Genomic DNA, 26,458 nt, shown 5'->3' with positions numbered 1-26,458 from the left:
TAAGTAAAAAACAAGCAATTAATGATTGACCACGAAATAAATTATACAGAAGATAACAACAAATAATTATTAGTGTTAATTGATGTGTATATAAATGTTTGTAAGCTAATACGTATATTTTAAAGTGTCAAAATAGAATTACTTTCTAAGTGAAATGATGTTTTATCTAATGTTTAAAGTTCCTTTCATGGGGAATATTTCCTAATTCTTAATTCTTCGAATTGAGTAGGCGAAAAATTGTCGTAATGTACGAATTTTTTTATGAAAGAAAGTTCCGCCTTCCTTTCACTCAAGAAGTCAGGTGTGAAGGTGTTTTATGACATAGTAAAACTCCAACTGACTTTCTGTGTTCCTTGAGTTCTTTTCTAACCAAAATGCATTCAATTAGTTGTCAAAAACTCGAATTCAATTGGAGCAGTTAGTACTCAGCGATACTTTTCAATCGACTCTCGTTCAGTGGTGGCAACAAAGCAAGTCGGTAATCATTTTCAAACAAAGTTAGCAAGGTGCTTTAATTATAGCCAAGCTATGGCATATCCATGTTAGTATTTGTGTCATTTGCTACTGTGATTCGTAACCATACGAGTATAATTTTCAAATTTCTTATTGGTCTGTCGATACTGATGGAGTTATGGCTGCTGTCGTGGCTGCTGACTGGTCAACACAATCACCTAGAGTGGCTTGGTAATTACAGACCCATGTATTTTTCTAAAGCCCGGATCAGTACTAAAATTTCCATAAAACCCCGGTTGGTCGATTAACCTCAGTGCCACTGAGCTTGACCCTTGGCCATTGATCGCGCCATAGAGCCGTCAATTAAACAGACGGAGTTAAGTAAGCAAAAACAAGAAAATCGTCCTATAGTGAGATAATAATAAAAATAAAAAATTAAGCATATATTTTGCTAAAGCGGCCACTTAAAGATGTTATTAAAATTTAATGGCAACCGGTATAAGACTTTAATGGAAATTGTACGTCACACACCTCTGTTTCGCTTTTGTGCTCTCAATTGTATTCATACGCATGCACAGTGTCGGATTTAGTATTAATGCTTACTTAAGTCTTGTCTAATGCTCTTCAACAATTGATTCGTAGATATTACAGTTAAAAGAGAATTCTAATCTCTATGTATAACATTCTCTCAATAGATTTTGAAATTTAATTATGTCAAAAATGTGTGTGCATCCTAAACTGCTAAATATTGATGGAATGTTTAAAATAGAAGTTACTGAGCAAGATACAAGCAAGCAAGTTTCATCAAATTGAAAAACCAACATCTAGCAGAAAAATCTGCCGTTTGAGAACGGCTAGAGATAACTTTTTGACATTCGTTTGTGCTCAGATTTCCAACATTTTTGTATACTTTTCTGAAACTAAAATTGAAAAAGAAAAAAATGACAAACTAATAGAGATATTTTAATATTTTAAAATTTGCAGATACAAGTGTCCTTAAAAATAAAAAATGATTACAGCCCGTATTTTTTCACAAAAACACTCAAAAACCCATTTCGGCAACGATGGTTTCTATTTTTTGTAAATTGGCTATGGAGGCTACAAATATTATTTGGCGCAAAAAACTTTATGGGCCTGCTAAGAGGCCCTCGAACCACCACAGGCATTGAAACTTTTCACGCTAAAAAAGGTTAGACCCTGACAAAAACATCGAAAATAGTTGGAAATCTTGGCGATCTTGGTCAGGAAGCGGTACTGGAAGTATTCTATTCAGATGCACCTCAAAATAGCTACATACATACATATAAGCCTAAAAAGGGAACAGAATCTAACAAGTAAAAAGGCGTTAAGTTCGGCCGGGCCGAACTTTGGATACCCACCACCTCGGGTATATATGTAAACCACCTTTCATCAAAATCCGGTGTAAATTGCATACCTTATGTCCCATAGCAGTTATATCGAAATATGTTCCGATTTGGACCAAATACTAATCGGTACAAGTCATTGTTCAATTGTGTAAAACAAAATATTGGTCTTTTTAGAAGCTATAACTAAAAATTAATCGATCCATATGCGACACGGATGTCGAAAAGCCTACACAACGAACTGTCCCAAATCTCGGCGAAATCGGACAATAAATGCGCCTTTTATGGGGCCAAAACCCTAAATCGAGAGATCGGTCTATATGGCAGCTATATTCGAATCTGGACCGATCTGGGCCAAATTGACGAAGGATGTCGAAGGGCCTAACACAACCAAATTTCAGCCACTGTCCCAAATTTCAGCAAAATCTGATAATAAATGTAGCTTTTATAGCGTCTAATACCCTAAATCGGCGGGTCGGTCTATATTGGGGCTATATCAAGATATAGTCCGATATAGCCCATCTTCGAACTTAATCTGCTTATGGACAAAAAAAGAATCTGAAAGTTTCAGCTCAATGTCTCTATTTTTAAAGAAGCGTGATTTCAACAGACGGACGGACATGTCTAGATCGTCTTAGATTTTTACGCTGATCAAGAATATATATACTTTATAGGGTCGGAAATAAATATTTCGATGTGTTGCAAACGGAATGACAAAATGAATATACCCCCATCCTTCGGTGGTGGGTATATTTATGTGACCATATTTGACAGAGCGAATACCTCAGACTATAATGGAGATCGTGTGTGTAATATGAATACCAAGGTTACACGAATGGATGGACGATCCCTATCAAAAATGCCATCTGGTAGCCGTAGTTATACGGATGTGGGAGAGAATGGTCAAATTGTTTTGTGTGGGTTGGTGACTGTCAGTGCGGCGCTTAATGTAGGAGATTGTGACACTTGTTTGGGTAGATTCGGTATTCAGTCGGCTTCTGCGGTATTCGGACGATTCGAGCCGGTTGGGTTATCTGGTGGTTAGGATTCGGATAGTATTCGGATTACTCGAGGGCTAAGTGTTGGCTTATGCGCGCACCACGGGTATCACCGTTGCTTTGGTTGCAGTCTGTAAACATAATTGCAGAGTAAAAGGGTGTGCAATACAGCATGGATGAGAACGAGTCGCGTTAGGATGCAAACGAGTTAGCGTCGGGATGCGAACCAATCACGTTATGATGCGAACGAATTAGCGTTGGGATCCGAACTAGTTTCCTAGTTGCGTTAGGATGCGAACTAGTTGGTTTAGGATGCGAACTTATTTCCTAGTCGCATTATTTATGGTACCAACGGATGCGTCAGTGAGGATGTGAACGAATCGCGTTATTCGGTGATGAAATCCCAGCGGTTCGAGGCTTTTTCACTGCGGGCTATGCACAGGTCTTACTATTCTGTCAGCTCAACGACTTATGGTCTGCCCTAGAAAAAGGTGACATTAAGTAGCAATTGCTACATCAACCAAATGAGAATTATATCCCACTTGTCTTGTTAAAATGGACGTCGAATAACGACAATTAGTGTGGGCATCGGTGTCAACAAGCAAAAATGTCAATTTCCATTTCCGACCGTTTGCCTTTACATTGGTGTGTCTGAACGTTCATCACTTGTACTGAAACTGATATAAGTATGAATGACTTACCGAACAGTTTATGGACCCGCATTTCTCGTCATTGCCGGTACGGCGCCACCCTAAGCAGTCAAGATGAAATAACGGCACGCTAAGCAAAAGAACCTTAAGGCTCAACCCGGCCATACAACAATAGATCGACAGAAAGAAAGTCGACTTAAACTTCTATGTGACCTAGGCAATACCTGGAAACGGATACTTCTGCAAATACCTCCACAGAATGGGAAAATGCAGATCAGCATTCTGCAGCTACGATGAAGAAGAGGTGGTAAATAACGCAGAGCACACTGTCTTCTGCTGTCACTGCTGGCGCGTCAGCCAGAAATAAGTGCAGAAGATATATCAATGAAAATTTGCAGCAGCGAAAATAGTTGGAGAGCCGTGGCAAGTTTTGCCGAAGCAATACTTACATCAAAGAAAAGAGACCTTGGCGGGACATCATTGATACAGAAATCCAGCTCGAAGTAATGCAAGAGCGGGTCCGATGTGGCACACAATAGTCAAATGGCTATTAGGGCAATAACAACCATGGCGGTAAAGTCAAAGACCGTTCTGGATTGCAAAGGATCCATTAACGCTAACGCTACAAATTCCTTATTATGTTTGTTCCAGGCTACAATGAGGTAAGGAGAAATTCCAGAGCAGACGACCTGGAAATAGGGTTTCGAGGTTTCCTGGTACTAGAAAACTTAGAAAATACCAACCCATTCTTTGATAGGCGATCTGAGCTAGGGATATGGGCATGTGAAACGTTAGAACGAATTTGCTATTTAAAGGACAGCAAAAAGTCTACGGGGGATTTCAGACTGGGGCAATACGAGGCGGAAAGTAGGAAGGAGATCAGTACAGCTTTCGGGCCCTGCACGGGTCACGGAGGATTACAGAACGATCCCGATGAATCCCCAGTGCCTGACAATCCTACCCACAGTTTGCAGTGATCCGCTTTCAGAGGTTCCTTATTATAACAAATATTTGTAACCTTAGGAAGCGCAGATTGGTCTGGCCAGACAAATTTTGACTTTTACGGATTCTTAATGAATTTAAGCATTTTTATGAAAAGGGAATTTAAAGTATAATAAAATAAAGAAAATAAAAAAGAAAATTTTGAATATATTTGAAATTAATACCTACGGATTTGAGCGGACATGGTCCGGCTGGACTACAGCATACATTTCGCAAATTGTGGTACTGTCAACAAATTTAAAACATTTATTTAACATTTTTAGCTAAAAACAAAGTTGACCTAATGCGAAAATATAAAATTTATTCATTGAAGTAAATATTTTATTTATTTATGTTTTTTATACCCACCACCATTGGATGGTGGAAATCACGATAGCGGTCGAACGAATAAAGACATCCGCTTGAAATTTTGCACAGGCACTTCTTGTTGATGTAGGTCATTGGGAATTGTCTTTTCGGTTCAGATTTGGGCCTAACCGTTTAAGATATGGATATAGCCCCAAATAAACCGATCTCATGATTTGACTTCTTGAGCCTCTAGAAGGCGCCGCTTTTGGGCTGACATCGTGCACGGAAAATATTTTATAGCTCTTTTAAAGTTGTGACCTGGCGAGACCACATGCTCTCAACAAAGTAGAAAAAATGTTCGCCCATCCTTTGGATAAAAGAATTCTGTTTGTAACCGTTATACAATTTGAAACTTCCAATCTATTTTTCTTTGTATAAAACAAACAAATAAAAAAAAAACGCACGCCCCATGGCCGAAGACTCAATCCATCTTTCTGTTCCCTTGTGTGTTCCAAAAACATATTCGAATGGAACTTATCAATAAGATTGACAAACTACTACGAATAAGAAAAATTGCAAATAGGTGTATTTCAGGTTATAGGATTTTGTACCATAAATTGCAAAGTTTATTTAGAATCTCCCACTAATTATAATACATTCGACGGCGCCTAATGAAAGTTCTAAGACTATAATATAAAAATAATAATTACGCCATTGATATGTTTAAGCTTAATAGAAGCCCGTTGAATGCTGGACGTGATTATACAATCGAAGGAATTCAGAAATATTGTCGAAATGGTTAAACACGATACAAGGTGTACTAGAATTCAGTTGGGGACCTCTTTAATGTTAAAATGCCTAAGGCAACGTAGTTTCACATATTCTATTTTTTCCAGGAATCTTTCTTATTAATGAAATGAGGAAATTGGTTGCATCTTGTTTGCTGATTGGGTGTTCACGTGTAGAGATGTTTGCAATTCATTCCATGCCAAACAATTTTGCATTTTTTTTTGTAACGATGACTTGCATTCTTATTTAGTTTTTTCCTCAACCCTTATCTTAATCAATGAGTAATTCACTTGCGATGTTATTTAAATTGAACGGAGATACATTTATTTTTCTATTGCACAATACAGATAAGATTTACTTACTTACATACCTTACTTTCATTAGCTATGACAGAACATTTGTCCCATTAGCCGAATGTAGAATAGCGTTCCAAGCGCCTCGATCTTCTGCGCTCATTCTAAAATTTCTGACACCAAGTTTCGAGGTGTTTTCGACCACTTGATTTATCCACAGGGTTTTAGGTCGTCCCGGTTAGCGTTTGCCACCGTGATTGCCATCAAGAAGCTTCTTTGCTGGAGAATCTTCATCCATTCTGACAACATGACTAAGCCAACGCAACCGTTGTATTTTGATACGTTTAAGTATGCTTAACAGCTTATAGAGTGCGTGTTTAATACGACGCCGATACACTCCATCAATGTTAATTGGTCCATCAATTTTACGAAGAATCTGTCTCTCAAACACTCCAAGCAATGCCTCGTCTGCTTACACAAGTATATGTAATAATATGGGTAGTATCGTCTGTCGAGAGGTGGCCTTCTTTATAAACTGTCCACTTAATCCAAAGTATCATCTGTTTGTCAGTATTATTCTTCGGTTTATTTTAAAAATGATTCATTCGTTTCGGTTACGGAGGTGCCGAGGTAGATAAAGTTACTGACTAACTCAAAGTTGTGGTTCCCAACTTTCTCCATTTTCTTTATCTGCTTGGTTGTACAAGGCGTTTTGGGAGTTGAAACCATCCATCTCGTCTTATCTTCATTTACTGCCAGACTCATTTTCACTGACTCTCTTTCGATTCTTTTAAAGGCTGCAGTTACTACTCCCGGTGACCGACCTATGATATCGATATCGTCAGCATAGGCGAGTAGCATGTGTTCTCTTGTGAGTAGTGTGCCATATCTATTTACATCTGCATCTCGTATAATCTCCAGCTGTATATTGAAGAGATCAAACGTTAGGCTGTCTCCTTGTCTGAAATCTTATTTGGTATTGAATGGTTCCGAGAGATTCGTTCCTATTCTTACTGCAGAGTCTTACTAATTTTGCAGGGATACCAAACTCAGACTTGGCTTGAAATAGCTTTGAGCGTAAAGGAGTAACGAAGGTGGCTTCGTAGTCAACAAAGATATGGTAGGTATTGATTTGTCCTTCTCGGGTTTTTTCCAGGATTTGGCGCAGTGTGAATATCTGGTTCAGGGTGGATTTACCAGGTCTAAAGCCGCATTGATAGGGCCCAATTATCTCATTGACTTAAGGTTTTAATCTATCAAACACTACGCTCGAGAGTATCTTGTATACTCTGTAGTTGGCACATTCCGACTTGTCTCCTTTCTTGTGTACGGAACGTAGAATGCTGAGGTTACAATCATCGGATATGCGTCTTTCTAGCCAGATCGCGCAGACATGCTGATGCATGCGGCTTATCAGCGTGTCTTCTCTTGTCTTAAATAGTCGGCTCCTGCTGCCTTGTTGTTCTTCAGTCGGGTCACTGCTGCTTGGACCTCGGTCTGACTAGTAGGTCAACATTCTATACCATCATCAGGGATTGGTTCTGCGGTATCCTCTTTGCCGCCATCGACTGAAACAAGCAGTTGGGTTAAATGTTCTTTCCATATCCTCAGCATGTTATCTTTTCGAAAATGTTATCTTTTCGAAAAGCTTTTCTGCAAAAGGCTGGAGTCAATTGTCTCGACAAGGCATATAATACCCAATCACCAATTTGGATTCCGAAAGAAGCACTCTACTATTGAACAGGTTCACAGAGTTACCGATACCATTGAAAAGGCATTCGAAAATAAGAAGGTTTGTTCAGCTGTATTTTTAGATATCTCTCAAGCGTTTGACGGCGTCTGGCATAATGGACTTATAAACAAACTCAGAATGCTGCTTCCTGAAAATTATAGCGATATCCTCACATCGTATCTGAGAGATCGATACTACAGGGTACGGTACGAAAATGAATATTCCGAACTGCACCCCATACTCTCAGGAGTCCCACAGGGCAGTATCCTAGGCCCTATTTTATATCTTATCTATACTTATGATATGCCTCTAAACGAAAACTGTTTCATAGGAACTTTTGCTGATGATACGGTCTTGATGTCTTCAGGTTCAAGCTCAAAAGAATCAATAACTTGCTTGCAATCTGCCTTAAACAATATATCTAATTGGACCAAAGAGTGGGGACTAAAACTAAATAGTAATAAATCAGTTCACGTGGATTTTTCCAAGGTACACACTAGAAATACACCATTATACTTAAACTCTGAGCAAATACCAGTAGCAAACTCCGCAAAGTACTTAGGATTTACCCTAGATTCAAAGTTAACATGGAAAGATCATATTAATAAAAAGAGGGATGAGCTAGATATAAAATACCGTAACTTAAGCTGGCTAATTGGAAGAAACTCAGTCTTATCAACGGACAACAAACTTCTGATCTACAAACAGACGCTAAAACCTCTGTGGCAATATGGCATACAACTTTGGGGATGTGCTTCAAACAGTAATATAGAAAAAATACAAAGGTTCCAAAATAAAGCAATGAGATCAGCTGTCAATGCACCATGGTTTGTCCGAATTAGTGACTTACATCGAGATCTTAAAATGAAAACTGTAAAAGAGGAAATCTCTAACCATGCTCAGAAACACGCAATGCGGCTCCAGCAACATACTAACCCTGAGGCCCTAAAGCTGCTCGATTATTCGAATCAATCCAGAAGACTGCAACGATTCAAACCCCATGATTTGTTAACACGCTTCACAGGATAGAAGATAGATAGCATATTACGTAATAGAAATAAATTATCTTAATTCAAATATTTTGTATTAGGTTAATCTAATTACCCAATTATTTTTTAGTACGTCTGCATCAAAACTACTAGTTAGTCACTTTGTAATTAGAGACTAGTTGTAGTATTACTTTAAGCATGATACCTATTCAATAAATTTGCTTAAAAAAAAAAAAAAAAAAAAAAAAAAAAAAAAAAAAAAAGCATGTTATCTGTGTCAGTTACCAGGTTTCCTTCTTTGTCTCTGCAGGAGGATGTGCCTGCACCAAAGCCATCGGTTTGATGTTTAATTCTTTGGTAGAGTTTCCGGACTTCATTCTGACTCCTCTACATCTCAGTGGAAAGATCCATTTCCTTTTTCTTTCTGCGGATAAACGTTTCTCCTCTCTCTTTTTCTCCCGATACCTCTCCTTCATCTGGCGCGTTGTTACTGATTGCAAGGTTGGTCTTGTATGCCGCATTCTCGGTACCCAAGTACGAATTCCGGTACCCAAGTACGGATTTCACGGCATTTCCATGGAGTGGGCAATGGTTTATCATTGCACCATTATATCATCGGAACCAGGAGTGCTTTTATCGAACAGTTGGGTCAGTCGAGTGGAGTATGCCGCTGCCATCTGTTGTGTTTGTCAAGCTTCCGTGCAGTGTCAGATCGTACTTTTCTCGCCATGCTCCAGCGATACTTGGCTGCAGCAGGATAATGTTCCGAATCTATCGTACATCTAACACGCTGGATGAATGCCTTCCATCTATCACAAAGTGATCAATTTGTGAATACTTTTTTGTTGAAATCTGGTGCTGTTAACTATCATGGTTTTTGCAGCGGCGAAATCTATTAGCATCAACACATCATCGGACGTTATCACGTTTAAGCTAATCTTTCCGACTGTTGGAACAAAAATGTCTTCCTTCCCTATCTTCGCATTAAAATCTCCCAGAACGATTTTAATATTTGGGCGGGGCAGCGGTCATATTCCCTCTCTAGGATGTTGAAGAATTTGACTTTTATGCGAATGGGGGCTAGCCTCTCATCCACCGGGGTAAAGCTTGAGATAAGGTGTTTCAGTTTCCGACCAACCACAAATCCACTGCCAAATTCATGCCTCGTGTTATGGCAAATTCATGTCTCGTGTTATTGGTTTTGTTGTGACGCTATTCTCGGTCCATCGCACTTCCTATAAGGCGGTTGTATCTGCCTTGTTCTTCTCCAATACATCCGCCAGTGCGTATACTGCACATTCTCTATAGAGGTGCGGACATTCCAGGTGCAGATCCTCAAATCATGGTCCTTTTTTTCGTTTGGGTGGATCGGCAATACAATCTCCAAATTTCATAATATTTTAAACTGCAAATGCAAATGCAAATGCAAATTTGCCCATGAACATTACATTAAGGAACTGGGCAAATTTCTCAGAAATCAATGAGAGCTGTCCGATTTAATTTTAAGCTCAATGATAAGGAATCTTTTTTTTTAAAGCCGAGTCCGAACTGCGACACCTCTTTGGGGGAAATTTTTACATGGCAACTAACTTAATTAAACTAACTGCATCTGATTCATAGAGTGATACCCCTTTCTAGCGCAGTTTTTTGACAATAAATTACATATAAAAATGTCGTGAGCAATTAATAAAGGAAAGATTATGGAATCTTTTTTTTTAGGCTTGCAGGGCATGCTTCATTCAACTAGCTCTAATGCCCCAGCCAATGCGTCACTATGTATTCTTTAAAGCGATTTCTGAATAAACCTTACACATGATCGCTAAGAAGCTCATGGGACTCTTAATACCTACCTAGGTTCTTCATAACCTTGTCAAATGTTCATAAGGCACAGGGTTTTTTGTAAACATTGCATACGGCGAATGGCTCGTATAAATCCTTGCTTATCACCCAGCCATTACGTTCGGCAAACAATAGATGTACAACAATGTAAAGAATTTTACACAATAATTATAATTTTTGCAGCATTTGACCTTTTTGCAAACACCGCTCAATGGAATGTTATTTGAAACATTACATTGCTGTATGCTGTATTAGAAAAGTTGGATGGCTGGTATCGAGTGGAAAGATCAATCAATAAGATTAATTAAATACAGATATTAATTTTCATACAACTTGAAATTCGAGGTCATTTGCTATGGTGGAGTACAGAGCAAAATTGAATTCGGCCGAACCGAATCTTGGGAACCCACTTCAATAGATTCTGATCAAAATGTATGCAAACAAAATCATTTACATGAATTTAAAAAACCCCAATCACTAATTACTGAGGCTTGTATTATCTGAAGAAGTCAAATTGGAGTTAGAATTTTATGAGAAGAAAAACATACCTGTGTGATGGCTTCAACCTCGTTGTACTAGAATTGCGGTCATATCTAGCCCGAACAGTCGAGACATTTCTCCATATCACCCAAATTTAACTCCATTATTTCGATAAGGCCATGCAGGAAGGACGACGTAGGGTCAAGGCAGGAACTTAGAATGAGCTCAACAGTCTCCCCCTCCTCTACATCTTTACAGCTGCGGCATTGGTCGCTGTATGGTAGTCAGCACTGCGATAAGTCTTGAAAAGTTCCGTCAATCCAGGCTGATCAGAAGCGTTGTGCGCATAAGGTTGTAATGCGGCCAGGTGTTTCATTTATACATAATACGCTCAGTCTTATACCATCTAGTCTCACCTTGTCTGAGATAGTACTGGAAGATGTCTGTTTAAATGACTAGTAGCGGCGTTGCAACTGACACCTTCTGAAGTTCGTTAGAAGAGGATTAAGCTCTAGATAATTCGGGGATCCAAGTATAGCCAGACGATTAAACTTAGAAAGTTCTATTTTACCCTCTATCATAATTCTTAACGTGTTGATCTTCGATCTCAATGCCAGGAGATCCGCATGATTTTCGACGTTAATTCCTAAAGATTTCGATGTATATGCTTCAGTGTATATGGAGGCCACCGTGACGCAGATGTTAGAATGTCCGCCTATGACGACGAACGCCTGGATTCAAATTCCGGCGTGAACAACAGAAAAAATTTTTCCCTTTCTAATGCTGGCAACATTTGTGAGGTATGCTGCCAGCATTAGTAAGGGATTTAGCAAATTCTTTTAAATCTACCTCTTTCAAAATCAATTGCAACTTAAGCAATGATGATATCTTACCGCACTTTGGCACAATTTTACTTCAGAGAGACGAAACAGTGAGTATGAGTTGGTGCATGCCCAGCTTTGTAGATGAATTTCTAGATTCTCTATTTGAGTATTACGAATTGAGCGCGGTTATTAATAGCCTAAAATCCAACAAATCTCCTGAGCAGGATGGGATATCCTACGAATTTTACAAATACGCTCCTCCAAGCTTCATAAAACTGCTTCTAAGTGCTTTCAACAATATTTTTTTTCTGTTCCAAACTCATTCAAGCAGTCGATTTTAATATCCCTTTTCAAGAAAGGTGATCCAAATGGTGGTGGTTATAGAGGGCTTTCCCTTATAGATTCAGTTTGTAAGATTTTTAACAGTTTATTGCTGAACAGTATGGTTGAATGGATTTCGGAGAATTGTATAATGAATGGGTTTCAGTTTTTGCAAGGATTATTCGACGATTGATAATATATTCAATAAAACAAGTATTAGGAAATTTGATCATAAACGGAAAAACTTTTTTTTAGATTTTCTTTGTTCTTTCGACTTAATACCAAGGAACAGTCTCTTTTACAAACTTTGCTGTATTGGTCTGTCAGCAAAGATAATACCACTTTTTATGCATCTCTATGATGACAGTGAGAGCAAACTATGGGATGGATGTTTATTCTCTGACACGTTCCCTGAGCAAACTACAGTGAAACAGGGATGTGTACTGTGTCCTATGTTGTTCTCTCTGTATGTTAATGATCTTTCAAGTGCCCTTCCATGTGGAGTGAAAGTAGCTGATACCAATATTAAAGTTCCGCTTTATGCAGATGTTATTGATTTGCTGTCTGAAATTAACAAAGTCTAAGATTGTGATCTTGCGCAAGAGTTCGAGATTCTCTGCTGATTTAGAATGGACATTTGGTGGTGAGGTCATAGAAATTGTTAAATATTATGTCTAACTTGGGGTTGAACTATCATACAATCTCTCCTTTATGAAACATATTCACAAGAAGCTTTCTGCCTCAAAGATTTTATAGCCATCTTTGAGGAAGTACCTTAATCATCCTGGAATTTCGAAGGAAAAAAAGATGAGTATATTTAACGCTTGTTCTCGATCAATTATGTGCTATTCTAACCAGATCTGGGGATATGAGAGATATGACGATGCAAAAAGGTTATTACGGTTTTTTATTATGAGAATGCTATACCTTCCTCCAAATACTCCGAACTACGTTTTATATCTAGAAATGGGGTATGATACCATGTATTCATCGACATTAAAATCTCATTTTAGATATATCGTTAGAGTACTGAAGCTTGGCTCACATCGCCTACCACGTATTCTGGTCAAAAGAGTTATTGAATAGAATATTTATGGGGCGAGAGAGTGGTCGAATATTTGTCAGTCAGTTGGATATGGAGTTCTGAATCCTACAGTTCCAACATGTGTGTACTGGGAGGGATATAATTACATCATTGAAGTCTAATGACTACGAAAACTTCTGTGTCGATTCCTCCCGTGCTCAATTTCATGATCTTTATTCTCACCAACACTTTCCACAATTTTTTCTTGTCGAGCTACTGCAAGATGTGGTCTGTTGAACATTAATGCAAGATGCTTCAAAAACAATACTGATGGAATTTGTACCTTATGTAACCTTACCTTATGTATGTTTTATCGGTGTATGTCCAATATATCGTCTTTTTAGAATACAATATTTCGGCCAAACTATACTTAGTGAGAATTAGGTTTTCACTATATTACATGGTACGAATTTTAATTCCCTTTATAGATATTTAGAATCATGCACTAAATACAGAAAACTAATTATAATTGCTATTGAATAACAACAATGTATAATAATAAATATTAGAATTTAAAATTTGCCAATATGGCATACAGAAATCTTGCTACGCCAATATAGATTTAGATTCATTCTTAGTATAAAATAATAGCAAAAAACTGATGTCCAAAGAATTCAATCTATTATTAAATAATAATAATATAGCAAGAAGATATAAAGAATTGTTTTCCTTTCATGAAATCCGCGCTTACTTTTGTGAAGTCTGCTGTAGTAATTTGGGACACAAAAAGCCTTTGTGATTTTCTTTTCGATCTCACCCTTATCCTTGACTTTTATTGTTAATCAACCGCTGCTGTTTAGATCCTATACCTCGTTTTCATAAACGTAGGGTTTCTGAATAATGCCTATGTCTGTCTACGTGCTAATTGGCTAGAAGGGTCTGTGGGTTTTCTAAAACCAGCTTTGATTGGTTAAGGCTAGAGCAACATTTTTCATTACCTTAAAGAGATAATCGGGAGATCGATCTAGCCCATATTGGAACTTAAAATACCGGTCTGTACAAAAGTTTCAACGCGATATCTTAAAGTTTGAAGAACTTGCTAATGCAATTAATGGTAGATTGGTAGATTATATGATTCGACCGAAACATATAAGCCGAATTTAGCATGCTTTTCCTTGTTTCATTTATTAAAATTACTTATGATTTATTTTTAATTTGTTTTTTTGTTTTTCTTTTTCAGATAATGTCAATATTACTCAACGTACCAAATTCCTAAGTTGGTACAAATTATTAGTACAAATTAAGTTAAATTCCAATTGAGACCAACTACTCAACAAAAAAAAACTCCAAATGATTTGCAATCATTGTCTCTTTACACCACAACATCAACATCAGCAACAGCCTCATAACTGCAGCGTTCAAGACGCCATCATCATCACTTTAAACTGAATTGAATTTTAGCTGTATCTAAAGTTTAGACACTTGGTTTGGCCTGTTTTGGTATTGCAATTTTTCAAAATTTTGAAATTTGCATAAGAATCGAAGAAAACCGAACAGAAGAGAATCTAAGGAAAAATGCAGGTTCCCGAACATGTTGTGTCATTCTATGTGGCAACCTGCGGACAAAATGGACCCGGTTTGGGTTCCGATGAAAAAGAAATCATATTGCTGGTCTATGTGATTTTGGAAGCGGCAACAGGACAGGTAAGACAACAACAGAACACAAAACAACGCTTATTTCCAATAAATAATTACACTTTATTGGTTTGCAATCAATTCACGTGGGTTTTGAAATTATATCATTTGTCTATCGCTGGCCTTTGTGTTGCATTGCACATTTCGCATTTCTATTGCTCGTTGGCGGGGGGTATGGCGGTTTTGTATATAGACTTCTTGTGTGCATTAGGTACCGCCTACTTTCGTTGTGATAGGAAACGCCATTTTTCCCGCATCGTAAGCTTTAATTAAGCAAACACACATGTGAGCTTGTATAAGAGAAGAATTTATTTTCTACACTGCCATTGAATGTGCGCTTTGTGCCTTTTGATTAGGGATGACGATTGAGATTTTTGTCTTAGAATAGCTTGGTATATATTTTGTATACGTACTAAGCAAAAAATCATTCAAAATTAGTAGAAGTGTGCTTAGTTAGGCGGGACCAAATCTTACACTCATAGAAAAAAGTCTGCTGATGAAAGCAGACACTGCTGTCTATTTGTAGTTTATTTTACAGCTAACACAGCAGTAGTTCTGTTTTCACAGCAAAATGTTTGCAATGTGATGCCAGCATGCTCCCTGCTTAAATGTCTCTTATTTGCTGAAAATGTTTGCCGCCAAATATATGAAGAGGTTGTTAGGAGGGTGTTGAATAAAGTAGGATAAACTAAAACAATTTTTAAATTTTTTTGAAAAAAGTGATGTCGGTAGGATAGAAGATGCGTACAAGAGAGAGAGAGAGAGAGAGAGAGAGAGGGAGAGAGAGAGAGTGACAGAGAAAAAACCTGCGAGCAAAGTAGTAAACAAACAAGACAAGCAGCGCGAGCCGAATAAAGAAAATAACAATACTATCACACCGAAGATGTGCAGCAAAGCACATGTGGTGGTCGGTTAAATGTTGTTTTCTTTTTTCCTTTCAACTACAAACTTGTACTTTGGGTCATTGAAATTGAAAATAAATTGTTGCAGGAAAATTAACAAATTTCGTCGTAGTTTTTTCGACAAAAGTTGTTGTCTTTCAAAATCATTTTTATCTTTGTGTGTATTCGTTAAGAGTGCAGAATAAAACCAGGCATTATGAAGGGCTAAATACTGATACAAGGCGTCCCACTGTCTTAAATTTTAGAAAAAGGGCATAAGTTCTGATATTAACAGTAACTGGAACAAGTGTTAAAGGATCTCTTTCAAATTTCGTAAATTCTGGAAATGCGGCTTTTGTGCGTTCAAAATTCACCTGTTAAATACCTTGAATCGGAAAGTAGGCTCATCTGGCAGCTGCATACAAATTCAGATCTGGTGCATATTGAGATGTGTAACGGCGGAAATGGATAGTAAAAGCGTATTTCTGGGAACAAGCCCTTAAATAGGGAGATTGATTTATCCAAACTCAGTACAATTGTTCATTGGAATCGAAAAAAGTATATACGACTCTTATGAACTGAAGATTTCTTATCGGGAGATCGGTATAGATGGTGCTTAATCAAGCTATAGGCCATCTTGGAACTTTAGGCAATAGAGTGATTTTATCAATCGACGATCTAGTATTTATACATTGCATGTTTGAAAATGTATAATTTCATGTGTTACAAATCGAATTGAAAAAAAAGCCAACTCTTCGGTGATGTGTATAGAATCATATACCGCATTTTTGGCTTGTAGAACGTTTGGTGGGTTTTAGTGGGGTTTGGTAGGATTTTTCTTAAAGTTTAGTAGGAAATAATTTTCTTGAGTGGCTAAACTGATTGTGATATCAAAGAAGAAACAGATTAGGCCACTGGTGTGAAACGTACTAACTCGGCTACTCTGGCAAAATTTCAGATGAATCGTATTAGAATTTAAAGAAAGAAACGATTTCATTCTTTTATGTCGATATATAATAATTACTTTTATTCAACAAGCTGTATTTCATAGAAATTTGGTGTGTTTTCCCCAGATGGGTGTATAGCGCTAAACCTTTGTTGAAAATTAGCTATTTGTGGTTTTCGTCCCATTGTGCGATGCTTTATAAATTAGTTGGTTGTGTATTTAGACAATACATATGCAGGAAGAATAACTGTGTAACAATAATTGAGTTTTTCAATGATGACCCTAAAACCCGTGGATAATCATTGTAACCACCTCATTTTTTTAAGTTATTTTAGAAATAGAAAGGAGACTGCATATTTAGTGGATAATGATGATCAACAAAACAATCACTATGTGTATTAATTTGCGAGGTTCAATCAGTAAGTCATTTGCTAACAGTCGTTGCGCACATACACAAATCGTAAGGAAATGTTGATATGTATCGAAACTTTTCCGTTCATTGTATCCATGGTTGTGAATTAAAAGTTTTTTTTCATATAGGCAGAAAGCAAAAGGCCATAATTGGTAATTATAATAGAATACCATCGGCATTTTTTTGTACTTTTGGATAAGATTATAAATGCGCCTTTTATGGGGCCAAGACATTAAATCGAGAGATCCGTGTATATGGCAGTCATATCAAAATCTGAATTAATCGGGTCCAAATTGAAAAAATAAGTCGAAGAGCCTAATACAACTCGCTGTCCCAAATTTCGGCGACATCGTACAATAAATACGTCCAAGACCTTAGATAAAGAGATTGGTCTATATGGCAGCTATATCGAAATCTGGACCGATCTGGGTCAAATGCGCCATTCATGGGCCCAAGATCTTAAGTCTGCAGATCAGTATAGATCGCAGCTATATCAAAATCTGGACCTTTTTCAACCAAATTGAAAGAAGACGTCGAAGGGACTAACACAACTCACTGTCCCAAATTTCGGCAAAATCGGCCCAAAACCTTAAATCGAGGGGCCCAAAACCTTAAATCAAGAGATCGGTCTATATGGCAGCTATATCCAAATCTGAACCGATCTGTGTCAAATTGAAGAAGTATGTCTAAGGGCCTAACACAACCCAATGTATCAAACTTTCTGTGAAATCGGACACTTAATACGCCTTTTACGGGTCCAAGACATTAAATCCGGGGATCGGTCTATATAGCCGCTTTATCCAAATCTAGATCAATCTGAGCCAAATTAAAGAAGTACGGCGAATGGCCTATCACAACTCGCTGTCCCAAATTTCAGTAAAATCGGATATTAAATGTGGTTTTTATGAGCCTAAGACCTTAAATCGCAGATCGGTCCATATGGGGGCTGTATCGAGATATAGTTCGATATAGCCCATCTTTGAACTTAACCTGTCTATGAACAAAAAAATAATCTGTAAAAAGTTTCAGCACATTATCTCTATTTTTAAAGACTGTAGCGTGATTTCAACAAACAGACGGACGGACATGGCTAGATCGTTTTAGATTTTTACAACAGAAAATTATAAGGAATTCTTATATGCATATATTTATTCTTTTTTTCACGGAAAAGAACATCACAATGCTTAAATAAAATTAAATGATTTTGATTTCGTTGTCACTTGATTTTATACTCCCCATCATTGCAAAGCAACATTTGCAACAATTTGCATTACCATAGGAAAGCAAATTTGCCCATGCACATTAATAGGATCGGTGAAGGATATACTATTACACAATTTGTTATATACATCACATAAAGATAGTCTAAGAGGTATGTAATGCCAAGTATTTCGGAGATATAATAATATTTAATTGGCTTGTTAAGAATTGGGAATTAATCTGAAACGCTTGGCCACATAAAGACCTTCAAATTCCTTGGACCACCATTTCAAAAAACGAACGTTGAACGTTTCCACATTGAAATTTAACGTTTTAATTTCAATGTGGAAATTAAAACGTTATCTACCCTCCATAATAAAACCAAGATCATTGAATACATCCATATTATCCAATTTATAAGAACCTATATAATATTGACTTGGAACAGGTCTAGCCCTGAAAAGATATAACTTCTTGCACTTCTTCAGATTAAGCGCCATGACATTAACACTACACCAGCCTAGCCTTGAAAAGAGAGAACTTCTTGCACTTCTTCAGATTAAGCACCATGACATTAACACTACAACAGTCTATCCAAATTGCACATCATATGCAAACATTAAGGTCCTTGAAGACTGAATAGCTGATGGAAGTTCATTCAAGTAAATAATGAACAGCGATGGACCTAAATGGTTGCCTGTGGAACACCAGAATAAGTAGCTATATGCTTGGAAGTAATATCATTAAATTAAACTCTCTGTGCACGTTCATGAGAAAGCCATCATGTCATGTTTAAACAGTAATATATCAAAAGTCTTAGTAGAATCAATGTAAATTACATATTTGGAAAATCATCTTGGCATGTAGGCATGTCAGTTACAGTAGATTGGTCAAAGTTGACCACCCCTAACAAAGATGTGCAGGGTAAAATAGTTGGTGTGATAAGATGGGATATATTTTGAGAAACCAGCACTTCAAACAGCTTTGGGATTGCATTTAATTTCGTAACACCCCCATAATTCTGAGTAAAATATCTCACATCCATGAATGAGGAAATTAGCCTGAAGATAATAAATCGTTGAATATGGCTGTAAGTGGGCTACATAACTCATAGGCACAAATGGCTCCGTTCGATTTATTTTGAGCTTTCTCAGAGATCGTACTATTCGAGTCGTTATAGGTGGGTTTTCTTCCAATGAGCACAAATTGACCGCAGGTGTACCCCAAGGCACTGTTCTTTCTCCTTCTCTTTTTCTAATTTTCATCAACGATCTGTTGTCATCGAATCCGATCTACTCATTTGCGGATGACAGTAATCTCTGTCATTCGTACTCATTCGACCATAGGCCGAGTCTTCGAGAGATTGAGGATAAGAGGCGGGTTATGGACGATACACTCTGCCAAGATTTGCTGACCATTTCTGAGTGGGGTCGAATGAATCGAGCAGATTTTAATGCACGGATGAATCAGTGCTGCTTGTTGTCACATAAACGATTCGCTGACACATTACGATCATCTTTGTTGATGTTGAGCAATCAGAAGCTCATGATGTTCTTGGCATGAGAATACAAGGTGATGTCCGTTGGGCTAAACATGTATTTGAAGTGTCGAAAGAAGCACTCAAATGTTTAGGCTTCCTCAAACGGTGTAAGAATTACTTCACTACGTCTGATCTTCTTTATATCTATCATAAGACCGAAAATGGAGTATAACTCACATGTATGGGCTGGACCTTCAAAATCATCCCTGGAGCTACTGGACCGTGTACAGAGTAGAGCGATGGCGTTGATTGGGGACAGTGGGGTATCCAACTTTATTGCCTCCCTTCATCATCGTCGTAATGTGGGTTGGCGTGTGCGTCTGGTATTTGTCTTCTTATCCCTGATGTAAGGATGTATGTCAGGGTTACTAGACATTCCAGGAACTCACACCCGTTTGTAATTGATTGGCCAGCGGACCGCACAATGCATTATAGAGAGAATTCTTATTTTACCCGAACTATTCGTATGTGGAATCGACTTCCGGCTAATGTTTTTCCCACCCACTACATCCTTTTCCCCCCCTCCAATTCCTAATTTCCTCTCGCCAACGCAATGCACTGCATTCATAGGGGACATACCCTGCGTGTTGTCTGACAGAAAAAAAAAGTCTAGGAACAAATCTCATACCTTTGAATAGACAGGCGATTCCCAACAATCAAGCTTCATGCAACATTGATACTCCTGAAGCTACTGGGATTAGTGTAAAGACAATTTCTCATACTGGCAAGATGATCATCTCATGTTCTCAGTGTTGTACTGAGCCCTCGTTTTTGAATAATTGGTATAATGCAATGAAGTAAATGTATTACATATTTTAAACTTCTTAAAATACTGCTACTCCGCTTTCACAATTAGGCAAAACATTAATGCTTATTTGGGACAAGCAATTTATAAATTAACATACGCAAGGGGACAGTGACCTGTCATGATGGACACTATTACATGATACGTCTGTTCTAGCCAGCGACAGCAAAGCTATAAACCTCTTCAAGTCTAGGTTAGGGCTCAAAATTAACAAGCCCCACTTTGTGACCATCTATCATTTTCCCTTTCGGGCCTGATCCTGAAGACTTAACTTACATGTCGCTAGAAGCATACTACATACTCCAGTTCCAAAAATGGTCCCTAAACTTGGCTTAGTTATGGAAAAACAGTTCAACATTGACTTTTTGAAGTTTCGTTTATATACAATATATACGTCCAAAAATCCAGAATTTTCCAAGACTTTTCGATTTGAAAACCCTGAGCACCGGGAGATATTAACTGTTCTCACATTCTAGATGCCCCAAAGTCTAAGCTGAGCGGAGATACTTCCCTCATATGAATGAGTGCTGTCCGAATAAATTTTAAGCTCTATCATAAGAGACCTCCTTGTGATTGCCGAGTCCGAACGGCATGACGGTGACACCACTTAATAGAGAAGTTTACACGGCTGATTACCGAAGGTAAATACCTCACAAGTGTATCCGACACAAGGAGAGGGAACCAGCGTCAGAGGCGGATATGTAGGTGCAGACGATCCAAATTTTACTATTGGAACTATTGTGAGGACATGAAAAGTTAATGAAGTGTTTTTTCTGGATTTCCCTATGGCTTAAATATCCCACCATTATGGATATTTAAACCAGCAAAAATGAAAGCTTCTAGGAACCGAACAAGGATGATTGAGAGATTGGTTTACATGGGAGGTATATCAGGATAAAGACTGATTTTGACCGTATTTTGCACAGTTGTTGGAAGTCGTAACAGAACGTCGCATGTAAAATTTTAGCGTAATTGGACAAAAAATTGCGGCTTGCAGGGGCTCTGACCTGATTTTGCTTATATGGGAGCAATATCAGGTTATAGACCGATTTGGACCGTATTTGGCACGTTATTGGGAAGTCATAACACCATGTGCAAATTTTCAGCCAAATCAGACAAGAATTGCGGCTTCCAGGGGCTAAAAAAGTCAAATCGGGAGATCGCTTTGTATGGGAGCTATATCTAAATCTGTACCGATATGAGCCATTTGCAATCCCCAATGACCTACATCAACAAGAAATATCTGATCGAAATTTCAAGCTGCTAGCTTTACGCGTTCGAACTCTATCGTGATTTCGACAGACGGACGAACGGACATGGCTGGATCGAATCAGAATGTAGAGACGATCCAGAATATAAACACTTTATAGGGTCGCAGATCAATATTTCGAAGTGTTACAAACGGAATGACTAGGCTAGTACACACCCATCCTATGGTCGTGGATATAAAAAAATGCACTGAGCAAAACTATTCTCTAAGAAGGCACATTTGCTCCAAGTCCAAAGTAAAGCAAAGTATTATATATCGGAGTAGTTCATTGCAATTTATTTAAATTGACCACTTCAAGTTGCATTATCTGAATAGAATGAAATATGCTAATGAGAGACTAGTTTTAAAAGACCAGTTTTAATTGGTTGGTTTAATGTCAATTAGTATTTTTCGTTATTATATTCCAAATGCAAAAATCCTAATTTATTTTTCTCCCGTAGAACTAGAAGTCATTTAACGGTTACATATATTCTTTATTCCGGTTAAAAATGTATGGTTTACCGCTCAATTTTAAAAGTCTACTAACATTTGTTCTCTTCTCATCACAGACATTTCAATATTAGGATCTTTTTTGTATTGGACTTGTTTGAAATTAATTTAAACAAGAGTTCAACTAATTTATTATTTATTGTGAATGTGTAGATTGGAAGTGGAAGAAAACATTTACTCTATACCTGAAAAATTATTTTATTTATTTTATTTTATATTAAGACTGGAAGTAGTGTGAACGTTCGTTTCTCGGTCGCATAATTAAAACGTATACTAATTGATGTATTCGTTTGAAATCAGCGACAGCTGACTTTTTTATAATTATATTTTGGTAACTAAATATTGCGTCGCAATTCGAAAATATTTGTTGGTTGAGTGGTACCATTAACTTAGTTTTTCTACAATGAGTTCTTTACTACACCGGAAGAAAAATTGATACCGTCTACTATCTCATAAACCTATAAGTCTTACGTCTTTTTTACTCAAAACCATTGAACGTATTGTGGACACCATGATATAGAGTAGGGCACACAGTGAACTGCTTAAATACAAACAGCATGCATATGTCAAGGGAAGGTCAGTGGAGACTGCCCTACACGAGGTTGTGCATAAAATAGAAGAATCCTTCGATGCCAAAACGGACACACTGGCGATATGCATTGACATCGAGGGGGTTTTTAACAATGTGCGGACCGACACACTAATCCAATCCTTAGATCAGTACCGGGTTGTCCCGGTCCTTAGAGAAGTGGCACGCAAAGGGGGTGCATTTTATCGCCACTCCTATGGGTGACCACCATAAATGACCTATTACGCATGCAGACTGAGGACGGATTTGAACCCGTCTGCTACGCAGACGTTGTTATAATACTTCTAAGGGGTAAGCGTATGTCTTGCGTATGACACATGACTGGGCTAGACCTAGAGGTCTCAATGTTAACCTGAAATATGCCTGTTCACGAGAAAGACGAAGATGGATCAATTTAACGCACCACGTTTCCTTAATAAGACGATTTCGATATCTGACAAGGTCAAATACTTAGGTGTGATCTTGGTCAGGAAACTGAATTGGAAGTGTTACATTCAGTAGCGTACTGAGAAGGCTCACAGATGTTGGGCACTATGTAGACGGGCTGTAGGCTCGAAATGGGGCCTGAATTCGAGGAAAGTCCACTGGCTCTGCAGAAGCGTGATTAGACCAATACTTACTTACGCCTCAGTAATTTGGTGGACTGCGATGCAGAAAAAGTGCAAAGTTAAGATTATACAATAGGTTCAGAGAACATGTTGTCTTGATATAGGCGGAGCGATGGGATATCCGTCGCATTGACATACAGATGTACAGAATGTGAGGCAGCCACTGTGGCCATGAAACTTAAGGCAATGGGAGAATGGGAGAAGGCCATACCATCGCGGTATAATCGAAGCGATGATAGGAAACCTGCAAGGAAGGGAAGAGGTTTCCGATCGGATACCTTATATGAACCTTGAGGTCGAGTGCGAGGCATTGCTACCAGCGGCACAGTCTTGGATTGACGGAATCCTAGTATTGCCATCTGGAAGATCATGTTACACGGATGGATCATAGCTAGAGGACAGAGTGGGCCTGGGGGTTTACATTGAGAACCCAGGGACTGAGATCTGTTTTAGGCTGCCTGACCATAATACCTTCCTGCAGGTGGAGATCCGGGCGAACACGGAATGCCTTTACGGTGTGGTGGTAACGCGAGGACGTCGAGTGTGAACATCTTTACCGACAGTAAAATTGCCATAAGGGCAAAAACTACCAGGACGGTAAAGTCACGAACAGTCTTGCATCTTGGAGATTAACGCATTCTATGAGGATGGAAAAATCCGCATCGTTTGGGTGCGGGCCATAATGGAGTAAGGAAGAATGATCAATTAGGGATTTTGAAAGTAGCATGGATTTCCTAACTTAGATTTCCTTTTTCGAGGTTACTTTTTTTTTTGCATTTAGAGCGAATACTGGCTTAGGTGTATGTCCATTGTGGCATGGGGCGGATTAATATCTGCACCCTCTTTTCAACCTAACCTAACCTAAAGCACCATTGCGGGATAATAACATACTGTGTGGTATATATAATGCTTTACATCATCCATACCATACGGTATAGTTTTGGTATTACTTTACTCAGTATCGTTGGTATTAATTTTTGATTTAGTGTAGATAATTAAAAATAGAATAATGGTGGAATAACGGTTACCATTCTTTACCATACCATTCTTTTTCCTTCCACTATGGGATGGGGCGTACAAACTTCATGACTTTCTGTAACACCTCAAACACCATATATTAATCTAGTCATGCCATTTGCAACATATATCCTTGACAGTCAAAGTCTATCTAGCCATGTTCGTCTGTCCATATGTCGAGATTACAAAGCGTTCGAATGTATAGAGATATCCGCTTGAAATTTTGCACACATACTTTTTATTGATGTAGGTGGCTGGGGATTTCAAATGGGCCATAACGGTTTAGATTGTGATATAGCTCCCATATAAACCGATCTTACGATTTAAGGAAAATTTTTTAATTAGCGTGTGAACAAATGAAGATATCCACTTGCTTCATTTGTTCGAACGCTATCGTGATTACGACAGGTGGACGGTCGGACATTGCAAGGTTGACTCTGAATGTCAAGACGATCAATAGTGTATGTTCTTTATAGGGTCGGAGATCAATACTTCTAGGCGTAACAAACGGAATTAAAAGCGCCATATCTGGAAATGGGTGCCAATTCAAGTGAAATTTTGTTTGCACCCATACAGTTATCCAAAAATGCGAAAAGTTATAAAAATTTGGGATCGAATCACCTAGGGGAACGGCCCACGCACAAAACCTTCCATATTGACACATAACTCGATCAGGGCAATATGCATTTGCAAAATGTTGTCCCTTATAAGTGTAACATTTTTTTCAGAATCGAAAACACCATAATATAAAAATTTTAGTTTATGTATAGAGCGGGCCTCTCACCCCAAAAAACGCTAAAACGGAGATTTTGACCAACGAACCAAATTTGGTCTTAAATTTAAGATCTTAGGGAGAAGATTCAGAATTTTGTTGTAAATATTTGGGACTAAGTGTCTCAAGGTCCACCCCATCCTAAGAAACCCCAACATTATACGTAGGGACTCGAATGGTCTTTGATAGTAGAGTACGATTCTAATATTGACCTTAGCAACCAAGTATTTGGGTGGCCGCCCACATTCGGAACACCCTTTAACTGCATATGTAGACCTTTAACAACAATATGGTGCTCAAACAGTATATTACAAACGTCTGTTGGAGTAGAGTTCAAATCTTATAGCCAAATTTATCATAAATGCCATTCCTATCGATATTGGGGCCGCTCACCACAAAAAACAGCAAACTGACATGTAGGCCGTTGATAACCAAATAGGAATTCAACGAAAAATTTTCAGTGCAGGACTCTCGGAAAGGACTTGTTGGTCTTTGTGTCCTAGTGGTATCTATATGATATTGGTTTGAAGAAGATAACAAATCTTAAAAAACCTTAACAATATGCAATACTACAACACCACCTTAATTCACAAGTGGACCAATATGCAATATGGGTAATAAATGAAAGGTAGTGGAGAGTAGAGTACGAATATATGTAAAAGATTGATACCAAGTTCACAGGGTCGTCCCCTACCCCAAAACTCCCCCAAAAAGATAGCCTTATCCGTCAGACCGTCAAGCGAAAGCACGCTAACTTTCGAAGGAATACAGCTAGGTGCTTGACATTTTGCTCAAATATTTGATGTTAGTGTAGGTCGGTTTTGATTGCAAATGGTTCATATAGCTGCCATATAAACCGATCTTATCCATATTATCTGATTTGGCTGAAATTTTGTATGAGTTGTTTTATTTTGACTTTCAACAACTGTGTTAAGTATGGTTCAAATCAGTTCATAACTTGATATAACTGTCATACAAACCGATCTAGGATCTGGACTTCTTGAGCTTAAAATTTTGCGCGAGGTGTTTCGTTCTGATATGCAACGAGTAGCTAAATATGGTTTAAATCGGTTCATAACATGATATAGCTCCCATATACGATTTCCCGATTATACTTCTTGAGCCTCTAGCGCAATTCTTACCTGATTTGGCTGACATTTTGTACAACGACATCTTCTATGACCTTTA

The 26,458-nt window shown here is 38.1% G+C and overlaps 1 protein-coding gene and 1 long non-coding RNA gene across 6 annotated transcripts in view; both read left to right on the top strand.

Moving 5' to 3' along the window:
- LOC131997656 (uncharacterized) overlaps positions 1-26,458 on the top strand; it is a 312,520-nt gene that overhangs the window by 114,035 nt on the left and 172,027 nt on the right. The window lies entirely within an intron of this gene.
- The window catches only part of LOC106091244 (RNA-binding protein fusilli), a 188,487-nt gene that overhangs the window by 43,712 nt on the left and 118,317 nt on the right, over positions 1-26,458 (top strand). For all 5 annotated transcript variants that reach the window (XM_059368857.1, XM_059368856.1, XM_059368854.1 and 2 more), the window contains one exon: positions 14,287-14,750. In XM_059368857.1, coding sequence (XP_059224840.1) covers positions 14,622-14,750 — 129 coding nt within the window. In that variant the 5' untranslated portion in view covers positions 14,287-14,621. The remainder of the gene's footprint in view (positions 1-14,286; positions 14,751-26,458) is intronic.

This window comes from Stomoxys calcitrans, chromosome 5 (genome assembly GCF_963082655.1).
Source record: "Stomoxys calcitrans chromosome 5, idStoCalc2.1, whole genome shotgun sequence".
NCBI lineage: Eukaryota > Metazoa > Arthropoda > Insecta > Diptera > Muscidae > Stomoxys > Stomoxys calcitrans.
This window is presented reverse-complemented; position numbering and strand designations above follow the sequence as displayed.